Source organism: Triticum aestivum, chromosome 4A (genome assembly GCF_018294505.1).
Source record: "Triticum aestivum cultivar Chinese Spring chromosome 4A, IWGSC CS RefSeq v2.1, whole genome shotgun sequence".
NCBI lineage: Eukaryota > Viridiplantae > Streptophyta > Magnoliopsida > Poales > Poaceae > Triticum > Triticum aestivum.
The window spans coordinates 5927980-5953333 of NC_057803.1; the positions used below are offsets into that span (position 1 = coordinate 5927980).

The following is a 25354-nucleotide window of genomic DNA, read 5'->3' on the forward strand; positions in this document are numbered from 1 at the left end:
TAAAATGTAGAACATGTATGATAAAAAAGTAGACATAAAATCAAATATTTTTTAGTATGTTAGTAAAGTATTTAAAAATATATAAAATGTATACGAAAAATGTATATGTCAAAAACATATATAAAAAATGTTAATTGTGTATAAAAAAATCACGATGTACTCCCTCTGTTTTTATCTACTTCGCATATTATATTGTGTCAAGTCAAACCTTGTAAACTTCGACCATGTTTATACAAAAAATATTACCCAAATCAATAGCATTCGAATCATAATTCTGTATATTTCGTACCAAATACATTGTTATTGTTAAAGTTAAGATTGTTTTCATAAGTTGAAAATCATGCACAATGGACATGCAGTTGGCCGAATTGGACATGATATATGAAGTTATTATGCAACAAATGAACTTTAAATATGGGTCTAAAATAAAGCCATCAGATGCTACCGTGGAAGAGGCCGACTTGGCCCTGGTGCAGTGCCAAGGAAGAGGTGCTCAGGTGATGCGGGGCTTGATGAGGATGATGACATTGATGGCATAGCCTAGAGTCCTCCAAAACCTAAGGAAGGAAACATTGGTGATTTTTTAAGGAAACAATGGTGATGGCTCGAGTGTTGATAAGGGAAAGTGCCAAGTAGCGAGGAAATTGGTCATGAACATGGGCAGGGGTGAATGATTTGCAGGGGGGATCTGGCAATGTCTAAAACATGGAAAGTGAGAAGAATGGGAGTGTGGGGATGGCCCAGGGCAGTGGCGGTTATCTAACACTACCCTCGCCGTGAATTTATGTTCCACCAAAAGAACGCAAGATAGCTCAATAATTAAGGTCCTTAGACCGGACCAGCGCTTTAGGCATCATGGCTTCTCTCATGCTCCATGTATTATCTTTGCTCCTCGTTAATATCAAGACCTACCACATGGAGGTCATAGATTCACACGACAATAAATGCTTACCCAAGTAAGTATTTGGATCAATGTATGGGCCCGTAAATTGAACAACAAGCATCACACACACCATGGATAATCAACCTTTTACCATTGTAGAGGATGACCACATGCCCGGCTTGCAGATGCGCCTGACGCCTAGATCAATGGAGCGTCAGTGGTAGCCGTGTGGCCATGTAGTGCCTGCCTGGATGAGTGCATGCGCTTGGCCGCCATGGTTGTCGAGGGTGCGCGCTCACCGAGCGTCGCACTGCCAGGAAGGGGAGCTCGGAGCCGATGGGTATGGATCGACGTGGCACACCTGATCTTCTCTAAATTTATGTGGATTTTCTCATCGGTCGAGAGAGGTCGTAGGATTTTATGGCGGCTAAAAAAATAAAATGGGGTAAAAATGTGTCACAAACATGCCTAAATTGAGTATAAATGTGAATTCTGAGGGTAAAAAATGGAATTCACTCTACTACGTACTAAAAATGACCCACCGCCACCTTTCACAGCTGCAGTGGTTTATTCGTTGGAATTCGGGAACCGGCTTCTGTCAGATTCCTGAACTGCATAGTTTTTAAAACTCTTTTGTTTTGAAGGTTGGTTGGATTCCTCAATGCTTAACCTTTAAAACTCACTCGAGGGTCGCAAGTTGCCTAGGAACAAAGGATCTTGGTCTTATGTGCGGCGCGGGACCGGGAGATAGGTACTCCTTCCGTTCTAAAATAGATAACCCAACTTTGTACTAATTTTAGTATAAAGTTGGGTCATCTATTCTGGAACGGAGATAGATCAAAGCGATGTGAAACTGGGTTTAAAAAACTGGCGCCGTGGCACGCACAGTCGTACCTTCTCTCGCCTGTGGCGCCGATGTGTCGGGAGTCCAACAAGGAGCTCTTTTTTTGCAATTTAACTGCAGGGAGCTCGGATCCCCAAAGGCAGCCACTGCTTGGCACACCCCCACGGTCAGAAGCCACACGTGATGCATCAGCTGCGTGGCCCTCTGAGCAGCTGCACTAGTAACAGAGAGAAAGCTTACACTCGTAGGGTTTGTTAAACAACGCCGCGGCAGATGTTCTGTACTTGTATATAACAGTTTGTAAGAAATCTGAGCTTTGACCACCCAGCTAGCAGCTAGTCATCGATCTGTATCTGACTACCAGTGTTTAAACTAACAAGCATTCTTCTATAAGAGCCCAACAAGCCTCGGCCTTCCTCCTCTCTTCACTCTCCTTGCCATCACCCCTTCACCAGCCCGCCAAGATTTACCGGCCGTCGACAGTTAATTGGAGTTCACCATGACTACTGTCCGAGTTCTTCTTGCAGTTGCCCTGGTCATCTCCCTGCTCGCCCTTGGCCATCCCCTTGCTCATGCCCGCCATGGTGAGTCTCATTTTTCTCTTCTTATTTGAATCGTTCATCTCAAGTTTGTATTACTCCCCGCCAAGATTTCCTTATTTTCATTATTCATCTCAAGTTTGTATTACTCCCTCCGTCCCATAATATAAGAGCGTTTTTGACATTGTCACAATTAGTAGTATTGTTGATCTCACCAGCTGCTCATATATTGCTTCTCGCAGTGAAGGACCTGTCGTCCATGCCAACCGGTGATTCCTCGTCTGAAAAGAAAGGATTACAGCAAGGGAGTAACATGAAGCTCGATGCCGGGAAGACGAAGAAAGTTGAAAACGTCGGAGTGGAGGAGACACCTAAGGGATCTGCTGAACCAAGCTTCGGCAACCGGGGGAGCCTTGGTGCTGAGTCTGATAAGGTGGCCGTGTTTGCTCGCCGTGGAGAACCACCCAAGCCTCACCCGAAAAAACACAACTAAGGCACCGTCCGGAATGGGTGAAATTTTTTGGTGACCATATATCAGCACTTAGCTCAAAGTTGAACTAACTACCGGTGACCCTACAAGCTTTGCATCCAGTCCAGCAGTCCCTAAGTATGTGTACATATAGTTAGCTAGCTAGCTTGCTTTTTAGTTGATCTTGTTATATTTGTTATCTGATTTAGAGTAGTGGCAGTTCTCTTTCTTTCATGTGCCCCTCTCTAGCTAGTTTCTGGGTGAAATTTTGGCTAGGAAACGGAGATCCGAGTATCCGACTACTCCACTGAGCATACTGTACTATAGCTGCCTACTGTCAAATTAAATACCACACTTTTTCTATACATACACAGTTTATTCTTCTACTTTGAAGGGTCAATGCCTCAATGGATGCATTAAGCCAAAGGAAATCTTAACACATGTTCTCTTTTTTTTTGGAAGTTTTTCTTAACACAAGATCGGATGGTCACAGTTGCAAAAGAAAAAAAAACGGCAAACCATACACAAAAAAATCTTACCATCTATTCACACAAAAAACACGTTTCTTTTTTGAAGGAAATCTTAACACACGAGTTCGAAACAATAAAATGTTCCATCTATTCAAAAAAAATCTTACCATCTATACACAAAGAAAATTTTAACACACATGTGTTACAAAAAGAACGCCAATAATTGGCCATCGTTCCCTAGGGAGCTGCTCCCATTGAACATTTTCGTTCGCCAAGGGAGCAGCTCCCAGCGAATGATTCGACCAGCCCTCGATTGATCGCCAGGAGGAGGCCCTGTGGCAAACCCCCATTGGGCTAGAAGCCCAGTTTTGCTACTTTTAAATGACATGAAAAAATACATATTTTCTTATTAAAAACAGAGAAAAGCATGAAATCATGAGCGCCATCGTATGGAAAGTACTAATACAAAAACATCCATGCTGTGAAAATAAAAATAAAATATAAATATTTAAAAAATGCCACAAAAGTTGCCATGTCCTAATCAACACCCAAAAAACTTGTGTGCGAAAAAAGTGGCAGTAAAAATGCCACCTCTCAATATTAAAAATGCCGTCCCTCTTAAAATAAAAAAAATGCTCATCCTATTATAAAATAAAAAATGGCATGTTCTTATAAATAAAACTGCCATCATCTAACAATAAAAATACCATCCTCTCGTAACAAAAATGCCATCCTCTTATCTTTTAAACAAAAAATGCCATCACCTTAAGTAATAAAATTTTCATTCTCCCAACAATAAAAATGAGATCCTACTATAAAAAATGACATGCTCTTAAAAATAAAGCTGCCACGCTCTAATAATAAAAATGTCATCCTCTTAAGTAATAAAAATGCCATTCTCACAGCAATAAAAATGACATCCTGTTATAAGACATGCTCTTATAAAATAAAACAGCCATCCTCTAATAATAAAAACGACATCGTCTTATAATAAAAAATGCCATCCTCTTATAATGAAAATGACATATTATTATAATAAAAATGGTATGCCTCTTATAAGAAGAAATGGCATCCTCTTATAATAAAATTTCCTTGTGAGAAAGTTAACAAAAATGGGATATTCTAACGAACTACAAAACAAAAAAGCTTCAAAAATGCCAAGTTATATATAAAAATATGTTTTAACACAAATGTTCACGACCCACCTCTCCAGCCCAATGGCAAAAGGCCACTGTCGCGCGTGTGATGATTTTTTGGAGAAAAAAAAGGAACACGAGCGTTAGCCGGGGATCGGCAGACAACGGATGCTTCCAGCCATCCGACGTGGCCTTGCTCCTGCGCGAGATCCGTGCGACAGTGATGGGTGCGTTCGCTCGGGTTGGCCTCCCCGGGAGCGTCGAGCAGATAAGATTCCAGTAAAAAAAAGGAAAGTGTGTTAGGGAGTGTTGGTAAGGATGCATTATGCAATGAGCATATTGTACTATAGTTGATCTTGTGTTGTGACCATTTTAATGTGTTTTGTGACAATCAGATATTTTTTTGCAAAGGTGACCACCCGACCTTAACACAAAAATTAATGAATAGATGGTAAGGCTCGAACCATATGACCTTCTAATTAATCGACCTCATTGTTGTTGTTTTTTGTGAATTGACCTCATTGTTATTATACTAAAAATAGTGGATGATTAGGGAGTGGTTTTAGCAATGTTGTCGTGATTGAGATTGTCGTGGATGTCGTTAGTGAGACAAACACACAAAATATTTAAACAACGACCTCACAACGAAGGGCGTCGTACATGGACAAGTTTCACACCTCGATGTTTTCTGAACAGGTTTAGTCACCTCGACGAAGCGTGACCTAGTCCTACGTTAGAAGGTGTCAATGGAGGTTTGGTCATATGCCCGAGTGAAACGAGTCCCTCGGTACCCTCTACAAACTTCTCTTCCTCAACATATGTCAAATTAGGCTCCTCGGATACAACCCAAGAGCACATCGAATGAGGCTTGAAGCTCTACTGCCCTCCCCTTGATTCTAACTAAGAGAGAGTGAAATGACGTGCATGCTCATGAGAGGCTTTGTAATAAATGGTGATCTACCGGCTGATGGCGATTGCTCCTCCGTTGTGGTTCTTGAAGATGTTGGATAAACTCATCGGGCATGGTTGTGGGCGGCAGACGAGTTCTCATCGGTAGGTAGATGCCTAGTGCGGTGGCACAACGTTTGTAGGCTGAGGGACTTCGGTGGTCTGGGCATACATGATCTACAGAGACAAGGCAGTGGGGTACGCACTCCCTGGCTATGGCTATGATGGATGGATGATGATCGGACATGGAAGGACCTACTACTGCCCAATGACCCACATGCCAAGGGGGGCTTCATGCCTCCACGATGATCTCCATTGGATATGGATGCAAGACATCTTTTTGGTGCTCTCACAGGGCTAAGGGATGTTGGCCGGCAGACGGTGGCCAAACATGTACACACATTGTAATGGGTGAAGGGTTTGCTTCCACGATGCAACCCAGAGAAACCAATGGATGAAGTATGTCAAAGAGAACCCGACACCCATGGTGCTTCATGAGTTATGCTAGCTCTAGGAGGCTTCCATTGTCGTTGTGCTGCAGCAGGACACACCAGACACGATTGCATGGAAGTGGGCGGCTTCGGCCGACTACTTGACGACTACAATGTATAATATGCAGTTTCATGGGAGCCTTCAATCCAACTTGAAGGCGGTTTTTTGGAGTGCCAAGGCCTCCCCGAAGGCGAAGTGCTTTGCTTGGCAGCTGCCTCAGGGAAAGATCTCGCGATGGATAACCTAGCAAAGTGGAAGATCACGCATGACCCTATGGCCCTTTGTGACTTGTGACACTGGAGATGGTGCGTCATTTGATTGTGATTTATCCTTTTTCCATGAAGGTCTGGGGGAGGGCATCGTCCTCTTTAGGAGCGCCCAATGCTGGGATGAGCATGCCGGTTAATTGTAACTTACAGAATGCTTTAGGCGGCAAACGAGGGTCATGCCTCGTGCAATAAGATCTACATGGAAGGAGACATGCTTTATCGTGTCTTAGTGCCTATAAAATGACATGAATTCATGTATTTTCAATAATGATGCTAACTCGGCACTGTAGGTTCATGGCAAAATCATCGACGAGCGCGAGGACGTTGAGACAGGCAGGGCTTGCACCAATGGTAGCATTTTTTGACCTGCCTTGATCTCTTGTATTGAATTGGTCTATATGGTATGGTTCCCGGTGCCACACTAGCTTTTGTTTCCTTTTGATACCTTGGTTGCGTTATTATGTACTTCACACCTTCTGCATTAATGAAAATCAACACTATGTTGCTTTTTCATCAAAAAAGAGGCTTTATATAGGCTACGGGTCCTTGAAAAATGATCTTGGGCACCCTTGAGATGGTAGGTGGGAAGGTTTGGAGTGGTAATATTTGATCCATGGTGGATTAGGAGAGGGGATGAGTCTAGTCCATAGTGAGCCACCCATCTCAGTCCCTCCACTATGGTGAGATTTTGGACTCATGGGCTCATTCTAAACTTGGGTGTCTTTGCTTCTTATTTCTTTGTTTGACTTTATATTTTTATTTCCTCTTCTCCTTTGACTTGTTGATCATGGCAAGTTACTTGGGCTTTTGTTGACTTTACTCAACGTTCATTGTTTGCCATGTTAATGCCATGTAAGACCATGTGGGATCCTCTGTAGGATTTCGCTATTCATACAGCATGAGTCCCATCGAGCCAAAGTCACAAAAGTCATTGTTGTGCCTTCGAGTCAATACTTGACTTTTGGAGATCTTCATCTCCCGGTCTTCTAAGGTTTTCTTGATACTTCAAACTTCTTGGTCTGCTGATTAACTAGTCTTGCGGTTTCTTTGCTTCCATGGAGAGATTCTACCCCTTAGAAAGTTCACGAAGGGTGTCACTGGTTAAGAGAAAGTTTTCTTGTTGAGGTGGTGCAACATCCGGGGGAAACATAGACAAAAATGGAGAGGGATGAGTCACGAAGCACCTAGATGCCTTGTTTGGTTTTTGGGTTGAGTTTCCCTATGTTTCCGATCTTCATCCAGACGCCTGATGATGTTACAAAGAGAGCGGGATAAAAGAAACTTGTTGGCGAAGGAGAAGAGGGGTGTAAAAGAGCGACCCTACTTTTTCTCAGTCGTCCATCATTTTTCTTCCGTATTTCCACCCCCCCCCCCCCCATTTCCTGATTTCCTAGTATTTTTGGACCTTATTTTGGAATGTTGTCGCTAAATCTTCAAAGTTTCTAGGGCTTTTAGGCAGGAATAGAGAGAACGAGTGAAAAGGCAATAACACCTCCTCCCCAAAACAACAAGTGGCGTCTGAGACGGTCTGACTGCATAGTCGTGCCCGTCTTGGCCATGCTAATGCTGTGCCCACTCTCGGTCGCCCATATATACTTTAGCTAATGCTTTTTTGTTCGTTTTCTGGTTCGTTTCTTTTAAATGATTTTTATTTGCTTTATTTTCACTTAGTTTTCTATTAAAATACTTTCTAATTTTCAAAATAGTTCAGGAACTAAAAATGTTCGCAGATTCAAAAATATTGAAAAATTGTTAGCGAATTCTAAAAAATGTTAATGAATTTAAAAAATATTCAAAAATTCAAAAATTAATTAGGAATTTGAAAAAAATGATTGTGAATCCAAAACATGCTCAATTTTAAAATGTCCATAATTTAAAATGTTCGCATGTTGAAAAAATGCTCATGAATTTTTAAATGTTCACAAATTCAAAACATTCAAGAATTTAAAAAATGTTCGTGAAGAAAATTTTAATCATTTTTAAAAAAAATACAACATAAAAGAATATTCATGGACTCAGAAAATGTTTGCAAATTTCAAAAAAGAAAAAAAAGAAAAAATAGAACCAGAAGAAAATCCATGCAAGGAAAGAACAAAATGGTTCAGTGAAGGTTCAAGTAGCAGCGCTATCCATGAAGGTTGGTTCCTTCTCTACGCCTAATCGTCCTACTTCGGCTCCTTCACAGGGGGGGCGTAGCCATGTCTCGCTACTAGCGAGGCAAACCGTCCGCTCGCCTGAAGCGACGAAATAATGTGTCGGCCCAGTGGCACTGTTAGCTCGATCGTTTTCTTTTTTCTTTTGTTTAGTTTTTGTTATATTTTCAAAAAATAACTAAATACACATATTTCAAGAAAAATACAAGTTTCTAAAAAATATATAAGCAGTGTTAAAAAATGTTGATGCAACTATAAAAAATGTTTAAACTCCCAAATAATCTAAATAAATATATTGTGAACAACACTTTATATAAAACCATTTCAAAAAATATGTTAACCAAGAATTGAAAATTGTTAAATGAGTCTAGAAAATGTTTGTCATGTATAAAAAATTTGTACATAAAAATAGAAATGTGTACAAAAAAATTGATTATGTATTAAAAACTAATCTTGTATTTGAAAAATGTTAACCAAGCATTTAAAAATGTTAAATGTGTTTAGAATAATGTTGAACATGTATTCAAAAATTTTAATATTATATTTTAAAAATAATAATGAAGAATTTGAAAATGTTAAATGTGTATAAGAAAAATGTTTACCATTTATTCAAAAAATATTAATCTTGTATTAAGAAAATGCTAAAAGTGCATGGAAAAAATGTTCACCATGTATTTAAAAATGTTAAACATTTGCTTGAATTTTTTTATGGGAATACTTGAATTTTTTTAATCAAACATTTTAAAAAGTAAAAAAATAAAGAAAATATTGGCCATGTATTCAAAAAATCTTAATCTTTTATTTAGAAAATCTTGAATGTGTATTAGAAAATTTTATTATATATAGACCGAAAAATAAACAATATGCATGGAAAAAGTAGACATAAAAAATATTTGTTTTCTAAAAATGTTCATCATGTATTTAAAAAATGTGTAATGTGTATATAAACAATGTTTCTAATTATACAAAAATATTAAATGTGTACTGGAAAAGTTAACATGTGTCGAACAAAAAAGAAAAGTGATGAAAATTTTTTTTGCGGGTAGAAAAGTGATGAAAATTGACAAAAGCAAAAAGGAAATGCAAAGAAAATGAAGAATGAAACAAAGAAGACCAAAGTATAACGAAGAACGAAAGAAAACCAGTGAAAAATGAAAGAAAACTAAAATTATAACAAACAAAAAAACGGTGAAGAAAACAGAGGAAAAAACCAAAGAAAGGAACAAATAAAACGAAGAAAATATAAAGGAAAAATCATGAAACCCGATAAATAAACGAATCTAAATGGTGAAAAACAATAAAAGTGGAGAAAAAACAAAGAGAAAGCAGAAAACTGAATAAACCTATTGAAGAAATAGAGAAGACCGAAAGAATAAGAAAAAAATCCAAAATGAACTAGCAAACTGAATGGAACGCAGTGAGCGTAGCAAGTGAGCGAACTAACGGGAAGCGAGTCGAACATACATCTCACTGTAAGCGGGATATAGCCCTGACGCTTTCCCAAAGCCGCCCTAAACCATGACAATGAGTGCAGCTGCCAAGTGCTCGGCCCAACCAGGAGCCCATACCTTGTGATGTGTACTAGTACGTGTATGTTATTCTCTCGGATTGGGTTTATAAGTCGGCACATATTTTTAGGTCCTTATTTTAACTAGGAAAACTTGTCTAAGAAAACTAGGAAAACATGCATTGTATTTCATAAATATATGTTTTTATATTCATTGTCAAATGTAGTTTCTAACCATATAACAAATTTGTGGCATATTATAAATATATTATTAGTCAAACTGAAGACCTAAAAACTTGCATGACTTATAAACCCAACCGAAGGAAGTATTTAAATAAATGTAAACCATAGAAGAAGAAAAACGGACCAATGTGGCATGCCCAACCCATTAAGATAGAGAAAAACCCATGCATGAGAATCATAATTTCTTCGCTCTCTTCAGCAAACCATCGACTCTTATCATAAATTAACCATAAAAGATGAAGAAAACCATTAAAAAAGCTGAGAAACAAATAAAACCAAAAGGAAAATAGTGAAAACGTCAAAAGTAAAGGTAAGCCGCAAAAAATGCACAATCGGGCCACCGCGCGTCATGCGTGCCCTCAACAGGGACACCCTATGTGCTCCCCAAGTTGTTGATATGGATTTCTCGGGATCTTGTACCTTTGCCACGCAAGAGAGGGTTGACATTTCGCGAAATATTAAATTTAGGCCTAAGGGCATCTCCAACACAGACTCCTAAAACGTACACGTTATCCATTCATGGACGTGGACGTGAACGCGGACTGTGATACGGGAGCCGGCTATCCAATTGTGTACCTCAAACTTCTGCATTTTCAAACAGAATTTGAAACAAACTTGGTGATTTTCATTTAAAATAGATCACATTCATTATATTTTTGACATATTTCATTAAAGAAATGCATACGGAAGTTAACCTAGTCTAAATCTTCGCATCGTTGCGGGAGAGGGTATTGGGGTGGGACCGGGGTTTTGGACGCATAGGTGGTCCTTCCATGGATTCTTTAGTCAAGAATTGTCTTAGTTTTTTTATTTTGACCTGATTGAAATTAAGTGGATGCAATGAAAAAAGAAATTTAATTAGACTACTTAACTATTTCAATCTACTAATCTATTCTATGTAGATTCAAAGAGTACGACTACGTGGCGACCTTCGGGAGAGGATGCAGGCGCATAAGAGAGTTTTGGGGTGGGACCAGGCTTTCTCACACGCACATGGCGGCGGTTTAGACGACCACGAAGCTCTCGCCGATTTGCAGAATTTCAGACAACTGGACGCATCCGCTGATAGAAGGGGTACCGTGTTGGATGTCAAAGTGCATCTGGACAGCTTGGTCCGGACGTTTGTGGCCGATTTGAGGGTCCGCATTGAAGATGCCCTAATACCCTTTTTATTATACGACTGAAGTACATATCTCTCCTACTTCAAAAAAAACATAAGGTTTTGTTTTACGATTTCTTTTGTTTCATCTCCTTTCCGGCCCACCCCACCTCCGCTTTCGATTTCGCATGTTTTCCTCGTCAGTCTTCATTCTAAGATGCTCCACATCTTAATGATATGTCTATTTTTAATCACTTTAGCTAGACGTCAGTATTCTGAATTTTAATTCTGGGTCAGTCCATTCCCAAAGAAAGGAACAACGATCATGGAGGCGCGCGGAGCACCGAGGCTGCTGGTCCGCCGGGGAAGCAACGTCTTGGTGTCTATCTTAGGGGTGTGGAGGTGCAGGTTCACGGGTAAAGCAGCGCGTCGGTGTCTATCGTAGAGGTGTGGGGGTATGGGTTCATCGGGGAAGCAGTGTCTCAGTGTCTTAGGGGTGCGGGGGATGTTGACGCCTGAACTGGAGGTTGACGGGCTTAGAGCGATGACCTAGCGCGGCGGCAAGCACGGCAGTGGGAGGAGGTCAAGGTGGCGGAGGCATGTGGTGCAGCCGTGGTCGTTGGCGGTTTGAGGGAAGAAGGTTGAACTGCAAGGTATCGCAATAGTTTTCCTGCGGTTATAGGAAGTTTGAAGTAAATGTTTGAATATGATTGTGATTGGGTGAATTTTCTGTTCTGTAGGTTTGAAAAGGATTCCAAGAAGAGCGTGAACGTAACCAAAGTTATAACTGGTGACTTGGAAAGAAAACCCTCCGTCGTCAAAAGTATGTATCTCGTTCCTGAAGGCATGGTAACGTAACGTAGCCAATGCAGCTACTCACACCCGCAGTAACTTCAAAGCATCAGTTGCCAACTCAACTCAACTGATCAATGCAGCCAAAAACTACCGCTATATGTCCACATGAGCCATGGCCGCAGAATGCTGATCACTGGTCGATCCTGCGGACAGAAGACTGTCAAACTGGAGGCCATGAGCGCCACAACCAACCATGCCACTCTCATCGCTCGAGCCATCGTTTCTCTCGCCATGATCTTCTTCTTCTCCGCCGTCTGCAACTCCGACCCGGACCTCCTCTTCGACCACTGCGTCGCCGACACGGCCGCCGCCGCGGCGTTCCACTTCAACGGCCTGCCGTGCATCGACCCGGCGACGGCGCGCGCCGACCACTTCGCCACCTCGGCGCTCTCCGAGCCCACGGACCCGTCCGCCACGCTCTTCGGCTTCAACGCGACGGTGACCAGCCCGGCCGCGTCCCTCCCCGGCGCGAACGCGCAGGGGCTCGCCATGGCGCGCATCGACCTGGCCCCCGGCGGCATGGCGCCGCTGCACTCCCACCCGCGCGCGTCGGAGGTGGCGCTCGTGCTCTCCGGCGGCGTGCTGGTGGGGTTCGCCGACACGTCGTACCGGCTCTACACGCAGCGGCTGCGCGCCGGCGAGGCGTTCGTGTTCCCGAGGGGCATGGTGCACTTCATGCGCAACGAGGACGTCTCCGCCCCCGCCGTCGTGCTGTCCGGGCTCAACAGCCAGAGCCCCGGCGCGCAGCTCGTGCCCTTGTCGGCGTTCCGGACGGAGCCGCGCCTGCCGGACGAGGTCGTCAAGAAGACGTTCAGGATCACCGGGCAGGACGTGCAGAGGATACAAAGGAGCCTCGGTGGGTCGTAGGGGGGAAGATCGCCTCCGCTTGCATCGATTTAGTACTGTACTCGGCTACTCGGTAGATAATTACTCGTGTGCTACCACAGGAGTCTAAATATTGTACGCAATCATCATGATTTACCTGTCATTTTTATCATTAACGTGATTATTACATATTAAAAATGGGACTGACTAGCGTCCAATTGACTGAAAACAAATTTAGGGCCGTCGATTTGTTCTCATCCGTTTGATGCAGAATCGACGGCCGGATGACCTTCAATCTCCAGCACTCCTTGCGTGGCATTGTACATAAATCATTGTATATAGTTCAAACTCATAAGATGTAACATTATTATCGGAAGCAGCAATTTTTATCAAGCCACGCAAGCAAACTCCATCTTAAGCTTGAACTAGCAGAGTTCATGGGTGTCTACCCTGTCACGGATGCAGTTCGTTGATGCATAAACGTACAACAGCCCTTGTGCATATCATGATGCAAGGACAATGGTGTTACAACAGCTCTTGACGTTGAGAAAAAACAGCTCTTGACAAGATGATTACAGTGGTGACACATTCGTCAAATCATCGAGAAAGAGGCAGCCAAACACCGTGTTGAAAAAATCACTGCCTTTGATGGGGCCCTGGCTTCCTACGAGGGCTTGCGTGTCATATTGGCACGCCCTCGTGCAGTCCGGGCAATACGTCACCTGCATTTCATGGTCAAGTGGTGAGTCGCTAGAACATGTGAGAACAGTACCAAGCAATAAGGCATCACAGTCAAATATATTCCCACAACCTGATGCAGTTATTTCGATGGAACATGTGGAAACATTACTAGGCAGCACGGTTCAAATATGTTCCTCATAACATGAAGCAGTTATTTTGATGGACATGTGAAAACAGTACTAGGCAACCCGGTTCAAATATATTCTCATAACATGAAGATGGACATCCCCGTCTGAACTGTCATGCGGGAGTTCCTGTTATTCATGGATGACAGCAGCTACAAATTGCAGCCTTGTCATGTATTGCTTCACTCGTACACTTAATCAGTTTCCATAATACTAATATCATGCCAAATGGACCAAGGAAATGCTACATCAAGAATATCTGGATTGACATGGTGATATACATATAAGTGTTTTTCTAGCTCGAATGGAACAAGCACTAAGCCATAACCATGCACCGGATCACCCTAACTGATATGCACAGGCCTAAACAGGTTTGATTACCAATGTGCATGGGCTGCAGTTATACAAAGTAGTCGAGGCATACCTCCAAAATCTTTGGCTTGAATTTATCATCAAGCATAACATCAACACCATAGATGGCCCGACAGAATGAGTTCTGCATCTCAGGATGGACAGCTGAGGCTGACTCAAAGACACGCCTTATCATAATACGTATGCTTTCATGAATCTCCAGCCATTTAACTGAAATTTTAACAGTAAATTAGAAACCTAAGACATCGCTACACTAAAGAGGGGGAATGCAAGCTGTTGTAAACCTTGGTGCTCCTTCTCAAACGCCTTGACGAACTCTGGAGTATTCATATGGTTCATCCTTCCATTATAGTTCTGGATGGGAAGAGAAATTAGGGAGCTAGATTACACTCTTAAACATTTATTACCAAGAAAAGTTTACGGCTGGTCACTATATGAGCATACAGCTAGAGCCTATAAGATATAACAGGAGATAAAATAGAACATCAACAAGCTTCTGCACAACTGACATTCATGATGTGATATTATGAAGTAACACATCTAACTTCAGGTGAAATTTGATCTTACCATCACAGTGAAATGGGTCTCGTACTCAAAAAGGCTAGTTTTCTCCAAAGTGTACTGATTGTTTGCTAACCTGACCTACAATAAGGAAAAGATAGATGCACAATAGTCACTGGATATCATCATCAAGTAATGGCCACAGACATTCACTAAGTATCATTAAACTTTCAGGCATACCCAAAAAACATCACAAAGAAGTATATCCAAAGGGCATATACTGCGGACCAAAACAATGTACCGAAGATCAAACTTTCTTCCTTGGAAAAGCGCAGGACACTCAATATACTTTTGGCATATCTTGGGACCCGTCTCCATAAGTCGGATGATAGCAGATAGATCACCACTGACAGTGGTATCAATTGTTCTTGCCATATTCCAAGGCTTCATGATCCATAAGTTGTCCTTACCATCCCGTTTCCTCACAGAGTAATCGCCAATTAGTTGAGACAAATGGGTCTCTAGGTTATATGTAGGTTGAAGCCACTCAGGTGAGCCCCATGCCTGTAGGAGTTCATTTTAGTTTTCAGATGCCGCTAACATTAAAGGTACTGAATTCAAAACAGTAAAGCTATGCCAGATGTTTCTTCAAAAAGAAGGTGTACACCAAACAGCTCAGTAGCTCACCCTGTGGATAGTATCCGCTAAGTGGTGCTTCATGACCAGACAAGCCTCAAAAGGAAACTGATTCATGTATTGTTGGTCTGTGAGACCTAGTGAACTCTTTAATTCAGAATCAATTTGCATGCCTGCCCAGATGATGTCTGCATCCTTCGGATCAGTTGCTGCAGGAAAACAAGTTAGATGTAAACGAGGAGCTAATTTCCTTTGAAGCATACGTTGCAGAAATAAAGGAATACACTATGAATCGCCATGACTGTACAAGCATATTAAAGGAGCCAATAAAACCAGGTGGCATACAAATAATGTCTTATTAGAAGAGTATGCTAAAAATTAGCACAACTTCAGTTCTGTTCAGTTCACTGACAAATATTACAAGATATTATTCATCAAGCCATAACCATAATTTACAACTTAAATAGTAAACTATTAACTATATGATAGCAGAGTGCTATCATGGGGTGTACACGAAATTAGCAAAAGGATATAATATTTATTTATCCTTCTGTAAAACAAAAAGGTATCATGACATGATTTTCATGTTCTGTCTTTGCTTTCCACATGAACAAATATTCCAACAAAAGGAGGACAAGTGATGAAAGGAGGGAAAGGAAATGGACTGTGGGAATCACAGGGCAAAACTTATAAGGAACAATAGCCAGGGTGCATCCCCATCAAAAAAACAGTCAATCCTGAAAAAATAGTTACAGAAAAATAATAAAGCAGGAGCTTTGCTTACTGAGAACAAACTCTGGACGTGTTAAGAACTCCTCTACTTGGGGTATATCAGTAAATACTCGAAGTGGACGGCCATCACTTGGACGTACACTTTTGGTTGAGGGCGCCTCTTTTATAGGACAAATACTAGTTGACTGAAGCTGCTCCTCATACTTCCTGAATTCCTATGAAGTAGCCAGAAAGCAAGAGAGAACATAAGACTAATTCATTGGGGTTCATGTACAGCTCAAACCAGTCAGTACTGGCATGGAAAAAAGTACCTGAATAAAATATTTCTCTGGTGTGTGGAACCAGGCTGTAAGCCTAGCTGAGCGTTGTTTGTCTTCGCCAATACCAAACAAGAAATCCCGGGTACATTCTTCTCCAGTATGAACATCACAAATAGGCCACAGAATTGTGTAACTGAAAATATTGGATATTAACAAACTAAATAATGATAGAATGTTCCTACAATTCAAATGTCAATACCTTATAGCAGAAGCTAATTTTCCTTCTGGCATGAACAAAAAAGGAGATATCCTAAAGTTTGCATCATCACTATGGCGCATGGCTGAGCCCAACTCATCCATGACATACCTGCATAAATAACCAATCACGAAACATATAACACAGTAAAACAAGCAAATGTGTTTCATGTCCTAGTAGAATGTTTCTCAATGTCCAAAAGTGAAAGCAAACATATTTCCTGGATGATCTAACTGGATGGATTTAGTATTACATAAAACCCTACTCTAGCAGTAGGTGTTAGTCAAGGTCATAATGTTAACATGATTCTTTTTGCACGAACTCTTGCAGGGATTTAACTACACAGTAACTAAATTTACACCAACCACTCGTCCAGAAGGGATGAAAAAATATTGCAGCAATGGCATACCAAATGGGTGTTTCATCAAACTTTTCTTCATCGGCAAGCCGGTATGTCATAAGATACAGCCACATTGCACCAATAACTCTTTCAGCCAGGGATTCTTCAGGTGACCATTCTGGAACACGTGGTTTAAGTGCAGAGTCCACTACATGCTTAGCGTTCTCGACTATAGTTAACGCATTGACACCATTCAGCAAATTTATATTGGGAAGAGACTCAATAATGGTAATTGCACTGTCTCCAAGAGGGCCAGGAATGTCTACCTGTCAAAAGATAATCATTTTCCATGTAGAAGTTGATAACACTCATCCTAGTCTAGAAACAAGACGAGAACTAAAGATAACAACAAATTTCTGAGAAAATATGAAGTTTCGACAATGATACCTCCAACTCCTGTAACTGTGTAAACCCACTAAATAACTTAAAGAGATCATTGCCAGACATTTGGTCCAAAGGATTGCCACGGATGTTCAAATTTGAAAGAGATGACAGTTTACTAGAGGAGAACACCTTCAAAATTAAAAATGTAGAGAGGAAAATTGTCAGTGGAGCGGTTCACCTTTTCTGAGTGTACTGTTCTGACAAAATGATAGCTTAAACTAGGGAAAATGATACGGGTAACCTTTTTGTGACGTCGTGTTTTAAAATTATAGAGAACCAATTGTGGGCATTAGGTATCTTACCTCAGGTAGTTTGTGGATGGACCTATCAGAAAGGTCAAGAGTCACAATATTATCCAATGATATGTTTCCCACAGACAAACAGGGATTTTCTGCTCCAACCATATCCCCACAGAAACCTAAAGCCCACTCTCTAGCTTTCCTTGTAAAATGTGAATTGTAGATTTCCAATTCAGGAAGACCATCAAGAACATCTTTCTCAGTGCTGTCAACATCAAGAAAATATTACAATGACATAACAGGACTTTACAACAATATTACCTGAAATAGACATCACATATAAGTTCTGAAATATTTCAGCTAGTCAGAGTTTTGTTCACTTGCTATTTGTTAAAGCCGAGTGTTGTTCACTTGCTATTTGTTAACGCCCAGAAACTGCACATCTGTATCGTGTTGTTTTTACCACATACATGCAGCATGACCAAATACTATGAACAATGCTCTAGCGTTTTTCAGATAAACATAATCTACACCCCTAAATTATCATAAGCCAAATTTTACTAACCCATCCATGCATACATTCCAAACACAGGGTTTGGCTGTAAGAACACAGAAAATGAATGAGTCAGAAACTGGCCGGCGCCGGGCAGGTTTACTTCTTCCTTTCGAGAAGCCACTTTTTTAGTACTGTTCCATCCGTATTTAAGTTCATCATGCCAGCCCGATCATTTGATGAACTACGAAAGTATAATTTCTCGGTTATCATTTGCAGCAGCTCTACAGTCCGACACTCAGTGGCAAGCATTATATCATTTGAAGGCAAATATGTAGTTACTTTCTTAACTCCATACATCAGGATCACTATTTTTTTTCATGGATAGACCTATAACCAATTAAGAACAGGGAAAATGTGCATAGGAGAGTTTACAAAATAGATAACTTAAGAAAAAATATGTAAAGCACAATTCTGACCATTGGTTAAGGACAGGGTTCTCATTCAACCAAAGTGCCTTTAACCTTCCACACTTCCCGATTTCTTGCATTACTTTTTCTGGATCCTGCAGCTTGTTTCCCCATAGATTGAGGGCTACCAGATTCTAATGAGAAAGAAACGAAAGATCAGTTTCAGGAAAACATCAAATACAAACCGTAGATCAGTCAGAAACAGTTCTCCCGACAAATAACATAGAAGAACAGTGAAAAGCTCTTCTGAAATGAGCTGTGGCACTTAGAAGAGAACATTTGTTATATTCTTTTGATCACAAATAAAACCACGGAATCATCAAATATAAACATACACACTGCAATATATTACTACTATTATACTTATATGAGATCAACCATATATACTATACTGTACACTAGTCGAAGGCACGTGCTTTGCACGTGTGCATTCTTAATTAAAAATTTGCATACAAGAAGAAAATTTTAAATATAAATGAAGCACTTTTTATATGGAGTTTTAACTTCACAACCTTTTGCGGAGTTACAATGTTCATGAACAAATTTGATTTTCTTTTTTTTAAAACATGTTAAGAGTAATTTTGGTTAAACACTTACTTGACAAACTTGTTGTTAATACTCTCAAACCGTTAAATCACATCATGGGATCAAAACTATATATTTTTTCAAAAAAATAATCATCTCCATGCATTCTACATCACTTGGACGTAGATGGAATACAATGCATTCTACACCATGCATATTCAATATTTTTGCGAAAAAATGGGTATGTAATCAGTCCATATATACATATACATGTAAATGAATGGTAGCATCATAAAATTCATGCAAAAACGTGAGAACAGCCGTTCCGCTTGACCTTTTTTTTTTACCTTTCTTTATTTTGCAGAAAAATGGGTATGTATCAGTCCATATATACACATACACGTAAATGAATGGTATCATCTTAAAATTCATGCAAAAACGTGAGAACAGCCGTTCCGCTTGACCTTCTGTTTTTTTTCTTACTTTTTATTAGAAACACATTTTGATTTTATTTTTCCTAAAAAAACTTTTGATTTTATTTGAGAGGTATGTGGTCGACCATTTTTTTTTCCTGCCTTGCCAGCTAGGCTAAAATATGGTTTGGGCTGACAATTGGTTATACGCACACGGGCCTTGAAGCTTGCCACTGGGCCAACTGTATGGAGCCCCAGTCCAGTCAGAAACGTCAAACATCAGATCAGCTCCCTCGCACGCTGTCGAGCGAGTTCCCTGAAAAAAGGACAATCGAGCGGAGCGCCACGGCGCCGCCGCCCCTTCTCCCGTGTCTCTGCCCCCCACCCCCCGGGACATCCGACAGGCGCAGGCGCAGTGCACGACTCGGCCATCCCGCAGTTGCAGGTACAGTGCACGACCCAGCTATCCCGCTGCCGGACTGCCATGCCGCGCGCCGGCGCTGTGACGACCCGGCCATCCCGCAGTTGCGCTCGCCTAGCCAGTCGTTATCAGGAAGCACGGCGGCGCCCAAATCCGGCAGACACGACCGCACACGCCGGCAGGTGGCACACTCCACACCTCCACGGCTCCGACGCGCTGGCGCAGGAGATACATGTGAAGCCTGGAGCCTACCGTGGGTTGTGGAGTCCTCTAGAAGGGCGACTCGTTTTCAGGTTTGGCGGGAACTACTTGGGTGGCGAATCCAAGTGACAGAGGCCGTTCGATTTGATAGAGTTGACGGCTACAGATGAATCTACTCTGGAAGTTACGGGTAAAAGAAGAGAGAAGAAGGTAGATTCAAAATATTCAAAAAAATGTGTACTATAGTAGTAGAGATTACAGGCAATGGCAACTAAAAACATATATGGAGAAGAGTCAGACCGGAAAATTTGCAGATAAATCCAGTGCCACTAACATATCATCATCGATACCAAGCTCCTCAAGCTCCAGCCATGCAGCAAAATCACTTCCCGACTCCTGAATTCTAATCCTTTCTTTCTCCACCACCTGCAAGACATGCTCCAAACCCCCACCATTTTCACTGCATTGCTCATCTGACTCTTCGACCTCAGTTTTCCTATCCAGATCCACACACATTAGAGCTGCCATTCTCTCAGCCAATCCTGGTACTTCACGTAGCTACAAAATCACCAACACACAAAAATGATATCACTCATGGATACACTTATTCCTGTTTGTCAGGTCAGCACCTATTGCTAGTACTTGACGGTGGAACAAAACAGTACATACTTCTTAAGTCATTAACAACCCTAAATTGACAACAAAATGCTCGTGAACAGAGGAGATCAACAGCCAAAAATCAGAGCATTTTAACCTGGATGAAATTGTAGCCGCCACTCACTTCACTAATAGAGTCACTAATTTATTACAGTATAACAGCATCAACGATCAACAAAATCAGCAGAGATCAATGCCAATACAAATATACAATGTAGAAAAACTGGATGATAGCACAACCTGAAACCCACTGCTTGTTACCAAGAGCACATATAGATTAAACCAGAAAGTCCAAACGAAGCAAATGGTTATAGTACCACTGAATAGTGTCACTAGTTACACAGCTTCCAAGCTAGTAGTTGCTTCGAAATAAACTAACACGAGCAATTCGTACTAGCAGGCATCAGACGAGGCGAACCTGCTTGAGCGCATCGGAGAGGCGGAAGGACCACGCGTGGTCGACGAGGAAGACGTCTGCCTCCCTCCCTAGAGCCGTGTCCGAGGCGAGCACGAGGCGGCGCTGCCTCCCTTCCTCGCAGGGCTCGACGGAGAATCTCTCCCCGCCGTCGAACACCTCGTCGGCGAGCTTGCGGTACAGCCGCCGATGCAGCGACGGCGGCACGCCGGCCGCAATCAGCAGGAACTGGTGCACCCGCGCGAAGTCCTCGAAGCTGCGGACGCGATCATCGCATGGCGCGGGGGCGGCGGCAGCGGGAGACATCGGGATATCACCGCGTCAGGCGGCGGCGGCGGCGGCGCTTGGGGGCGGAGAAGGAGGGTTTAGGGCATCTCCAACCTGGAGGGCCAAAAAATCGTCCCTGGGGCGCACCGGCGTTAAACCACGCACTGGGGACGTGATGCCCCCCCCCCCCAGTCGCGGCCCCATGGGTGTTTAAAAAAGTCAAATACGGCACAAACACGACTCAAATCTTTACCTCTTTACCTCTTTACCTCTTTACCCCTACTAATAAACCACGTAGTGCTTCTGGTCGTACGTCGTCGCCATTTTTATAAAAAAGTCCCTTTGCTTTTCGAAAATAGAACCCGCAGTCCTTTCTTTAGTGAATCTGGAAAAACGCTTCGGTTTTACAAAAACGACCCTACGTTTGTTTGATATTCAGTCCGCGGTCCCTGATTCATCTTATCCAAAACTCCTCCCTTTCCAGCGACGGCAGCGATGGCGGAGCACGAGCAGGTGAGGGCGGCGCCTTCGTCGGACGGCTAGCCGCGGCGGAGGAGAAGGCGGACGCCATGGGTGCGGCTACAGACGAGGCGGAGGAGAAGGCGGACGCCGTGGGCTTGCTGCACGGCTACAGCCGAGGCGGAGGAGAAGGCGGACGCCGTGGGCGTTCATGGAGGATGGTACGCCGGCCGCGTCAAGTCCCCTGCCCCCGGCCGCCGGCGCCTGTTCTCGGCCTCCATCGCCCGGAGGCGTGCCCCTGCTGTCGGCCTTCGCGTCTGCTTCGTCTGCATCACGCCAGCGTCGCCCTCGTCGTCGCGGCGTTCTTCTGCTTCCGGCGTCGCCCCGTCGCCCATGCGCCGAGTTCTGCTGCGGCCTCTGTTCTTCCGCAACGAGTAGCAGCAGGTCGTCTGCGGTTGCGGCAGCGGTGTAGGCGAGCGAGGCAGAGGAGCGTTCAACACCGGCGTCGAGGGCAAGGTAGGCCGGGTGCAGTGTCCTCCGGCGTGTGGTGGCGCATTTGTACGGCGCAGGAGGCTGGGCGCGTCGATTCGGGTGAGGGGAGTGGGGTCCAGATCTGGTCGAGGACGGGGCAACCGGCGGCGGCGGCGTGGCTGACGCTGGACGGAGAGAGAGGCAGAGCAAGGCACGCCGAATCGCTGGATGGCGCACCTCCCCTAGCCTCCTTCCTCTCCCGGTCGTTGGGGAAGCAGGACGGCCACCTCTGCTGGACGCCCTTCCCTGGTCGACGACGAGCGATGCGGGCTGACACGATGGCGCCCTTCCGTTGTGGAGTATCGTACTAGGACGACGGCGGTTAAGGTCAACGCCCTGCTCGACGCCCCCATCTGTTGCTCGATGCGCCCATCCCCTCGCTGGTTGAGCTCAACGCCACCTTGCTCTGCCTCCGGCAGTCATTTCATCCAATCTGGCTGGTCCGCTCCCCACCTCGGCGGCTCCTTCAGTCCGGCAGCACACCACGCTCAAGCCTCCACCACCCCAACTCCTCAAGGTATAAGATTTGCTTTTTGTTTATACAGAGGATGCAAGATTCTACTGCTGCCGTGTAATAAGTAGCACTTGCAGTTACAGTAGACAAGGAGCTCCGCTCTACCTCTCATCTCTCTCCCTGTCCTGGTGGTCACGGGCTGATGTTGCTGCTCCTCTCCTTCAGGATCTATCTCTTTCTCTTTGTCTCTCACCCTCTCATGGATTGACAATTGCATTCTTCCCAAATTAATGTGTGCCTCTGTTCTTGATATTACGCCCACACCATGTTTGATGTTATGCTTATGAGGAGTTGAACTTCATTTTTTTTCAGGCTTTTCTTTGGTGTATCAGGCATTCAGGCTGGTGTAATTTGTTTTCAGAAGTGAACATGTTGTACAGTCCAATATATCTACAAAAATTAAGTTATGGTGAGTTGTTCATCATGTTGCTTGCATATTTTTTGTCTAACAAGCTGGATACTTCAGTTTTGAATATAAACATTGAGTAGGTGCTCAAATATTTTGCTAATGATAGTTTCCAACTTGCTTTTTAGCAGAACTACAGAACTATTAGCAGCTTTTAATTATGTGTACTTAAAATGGATTTGGTGTCCAGGACATGTGGAGTTGAGATCAGGTTGAATTATGTGCTGATGTTCTTCGATAGTATAATTGTTCTTCTCCTTTAACATGATGCACCATTGACTTATTTTTTTAGATGCTCAAATACACAGAGTAATGACATCCTGTATGCGCTTGGACACCCAGCAGATTGAAAATATAGAAGCAAAGATATCCAATACGAGGCCACGATGCCCGACAGAGATGCAGCCAATACGCGCCCAATCTTTATTTCTTGATGTTGGAACAACAAATAAGAGCATGTTCATGTTTATTTATTATGGTTTTTTTTCGAGAAATTTTGGGGATTTACAAGCTGAAATTATTGACTGTCTGAAAAAATGTTTTAACCAAAACTGTTTGAACAATGTGCCCTGGTTCTGCATTCATGGAACTGTAAAAAAAATTGAACAAGTTCAGTCGGAGTTTTGTTCCTGTTAATATTCCATTCTTAGTGTCAGTTTCTTTCCACTTGCTCATCTTTTAATGTTGAACTATACATGTACTTATTATTAAAGTTTTGTTGTCTTCCTAAACTAATTAGATTTTTTAAGCACTACTGAACTAATTGGATGCCATCTTAAATTACCTTCCCTTTGACATTATTGTACAGATTCCTGAAACACTGTCCAGAATTCCACTGCTACAGAATTGAAATTCGATAGCACATGGTAAACCAGCTTTGATTCAGCAGGGTTATCAGCTTAGATTCGACTATTTTTAGTTCCTACAAGAGCAAATGATACGCTTATGTCAGTAGTTTTTAGATATATTCACTGGCTTCAGATTCTGCTGATGGATTTTTATGCTCTGTTCTGCTTCTAGAGCTTGTGAATGATGTTCATTGTTGTTTGAAAGATGCACTTTTTTATGCCTATATGTAAACGATGCAATTACTGGCTGAGAGATACACTTATTGGTGCTGTTCTGAAATGATGTTCATTACTGTTCTACAGATGCAGTAGACTGATGTTTATTGTTGTTTTGTTATTGTACAGAACGAGGACGGATCCAAGGTTGAGTACTGGGTGTGGAACCCCTTCAGATCCAAGTTGGCTGCTGTTGTACTCTGTGGTGTGGACAACATCTGGATTGTAAGTCTTTTTTGATGATTCCTTCCGGCGCCCTGTCATACTCATTGCTCTTCAGTTAACGAAATGAATGCACATCGGCAACACAGGCAGTAGCAGAATGGGGTATAATGAATGTTTTGTTTGAGTCTGACTGTCAAACGCTGGTTCGTGTTTCTAGATTTTCTAGCTAAGGGCTGGTTTTGTTTAGCTGGAACACAAATCACGACCAGATGTACCTATTATGACGATTTCGGGTCCGTGCTAACTATTTCTAATTTTGAAATTATTCCTCAGAACACATGATTACATTACATTACACACTGAAAAATGGTGCAAAGTGGAAGTTGGTACTAAAGCGGATAGCTCTTTTTGATCTGCACAGAAATTTCAGTAATAATATGTGCCACTCATTTTGTTACCACACTTTGTTTCCTGGTCCCCTTTCCATTTTGACAAATTTATTATCCCGAAGTTTATGCATAATGATGAAATATTCTGTGGTAGTATGTCGAATGCAGTTTAGTATATTCCCGTTGGTTCTGTAGTGATTTTTAGCTCCGACCATTTTCTCTCTAATTTTATTTTAAGGTCTACTCTTTTAAAAGTTTTTATTATGTTTTTCTTTAAAATAAAAGATTGATACAAAAATGGCACCTACTATCATTACAGGTCCGAGGAATTACAGCTTAGGGACTTGGGAGGCGATCGTAAAAGCGGTGTGCTACAGTGTAATGCACTAGCAATATGTGAAGTTTTTTTAAGGAGGGGGTTAATAAACAATCAGAAAATTCTTTTGCCCCCTCAGAAAACTATGTTCCGTGTTTGGCCCCTCTGGGCATTGATGTGAAGCTATACAGTCGTGTAATATGACCAAACTCATCACCTCGGGGTTGATCACATTCGTCGTGAATAGGTGGATAACATGACCATCATCGA

At 42.5% G+C, this 25354-nt stretch overlaps 4 protein-coding genes across 8 annotated transcripts; 3 read left to right on the forward strand and 1 right to left on the reverse strand.

Annotated features, from left to right (window-relative positions):
* The first annotated feature begins 2148 nt into the window (after positions 1-2148).
* LOC123081548 (uncharacterized) lies at positions 2149-3100 on the forward strand. The gene is made up of 2 exons (XM_044504112.1): positions 2149-2311; positions 2509-3100. Exons 1-2 carry the CDS (start codon positions 2227-2229, stop codon positions 2757-2759), a joined length of 336 nt encoding a protein of 111 aa, XP_044360047.1. The 5' UTR covers positions 2149-2226; the 3' UTR covers positions 2760-3100.
* An 8926-nt stretch (positions 3101-12026) lies between these two features.
* LOC123084721 (germin-like protein 3-1) lies at positions 12027-12969 on the forward strand. Its single transcript, XM_044506215.1, has one exon. The coding sequence runs from the start codon at positions 12031-12033 to the stop codon at positions 12772-12774; it is 744 nt and encodes a 247-aa protein (XP_044362150.1). The 5' UTR covers positions 12027-12030; the 3' UTR covers positions 12775-12969.
* Positions 12970-13050: 81 nt separating this feature from the next.
* On the reverse strand, positions 13051-21366 carry LOC123084720 (tubulin--tyrosine ligase-like protein 12). Its single transcript, XM_044506213.1, has 15 exons — positions 20977-21366; positions 20202-20459; positions 18351-18475; positions 17442-17643; positions 17143-17268; positions 16765-17021; positions 16359-16466; positions 16151-16292; positions 15892-16054; positions 15159-15316; positions 14712-15035; positions 14538-14612; positions 14255-14324; positions 14023-14180; positions 13051-13454 (listed from the first exon to the last, which is right to left on the reverse strand). The coding sequence occupies exons 1-15, from the start codon at positions 21277-21279 to the stop codon at positions 13305-13307; spliced, it is 2619 nt and encodes an 872-aa protein (XP_044362148.1). The 5' UTR covers positions 21280-21366; the 3' UTR covers positions 13051-13304.
* Positions 21367-23161: 1795 nt separating this feature from the next.
* LOC123084722 (putative rRNA 2'-O-methyltransferase fibrillarin 3) lies at positions 23162-25354 on the forward strand. 5 transcript variants are annotated; one of them, XR_006439381.1, is made up of 4 exons: positions 23162-23390; positions 23959-24016; positions 24344-24439; positions 25088-25354. XR_006439381.1 is itself a non-coding variant. In XM_044506216.1 (4 exons), the coding sequence occupies exons 1-4, from the start codon at positions 23253-23255 to the stop codon at positions 25106-25108; spliced, it is 369 nt and encodes a 122-aa protein (XP_044362151.1). In that variant the 5' UTR covers positions 23162-23252; the 3' UTR covers positions 25109-25354. The 5 variants fall into 5 exon arrangements, 2 of the variants coding, with proteins under 2 accessions (XP_044362151.1, XP_044362152.1); XM_044506216.1 differs by lacking the exon at positions 23959-24016 and adding an exon at positions 23443-23585 and having other exon boundaries at positions 23162-23361; XM_044506217.1 differs by lacking the exon at positions 23959-24016 and adding an exon at positions 23443-23558 and having other exon boundaries at positions 23162-23361.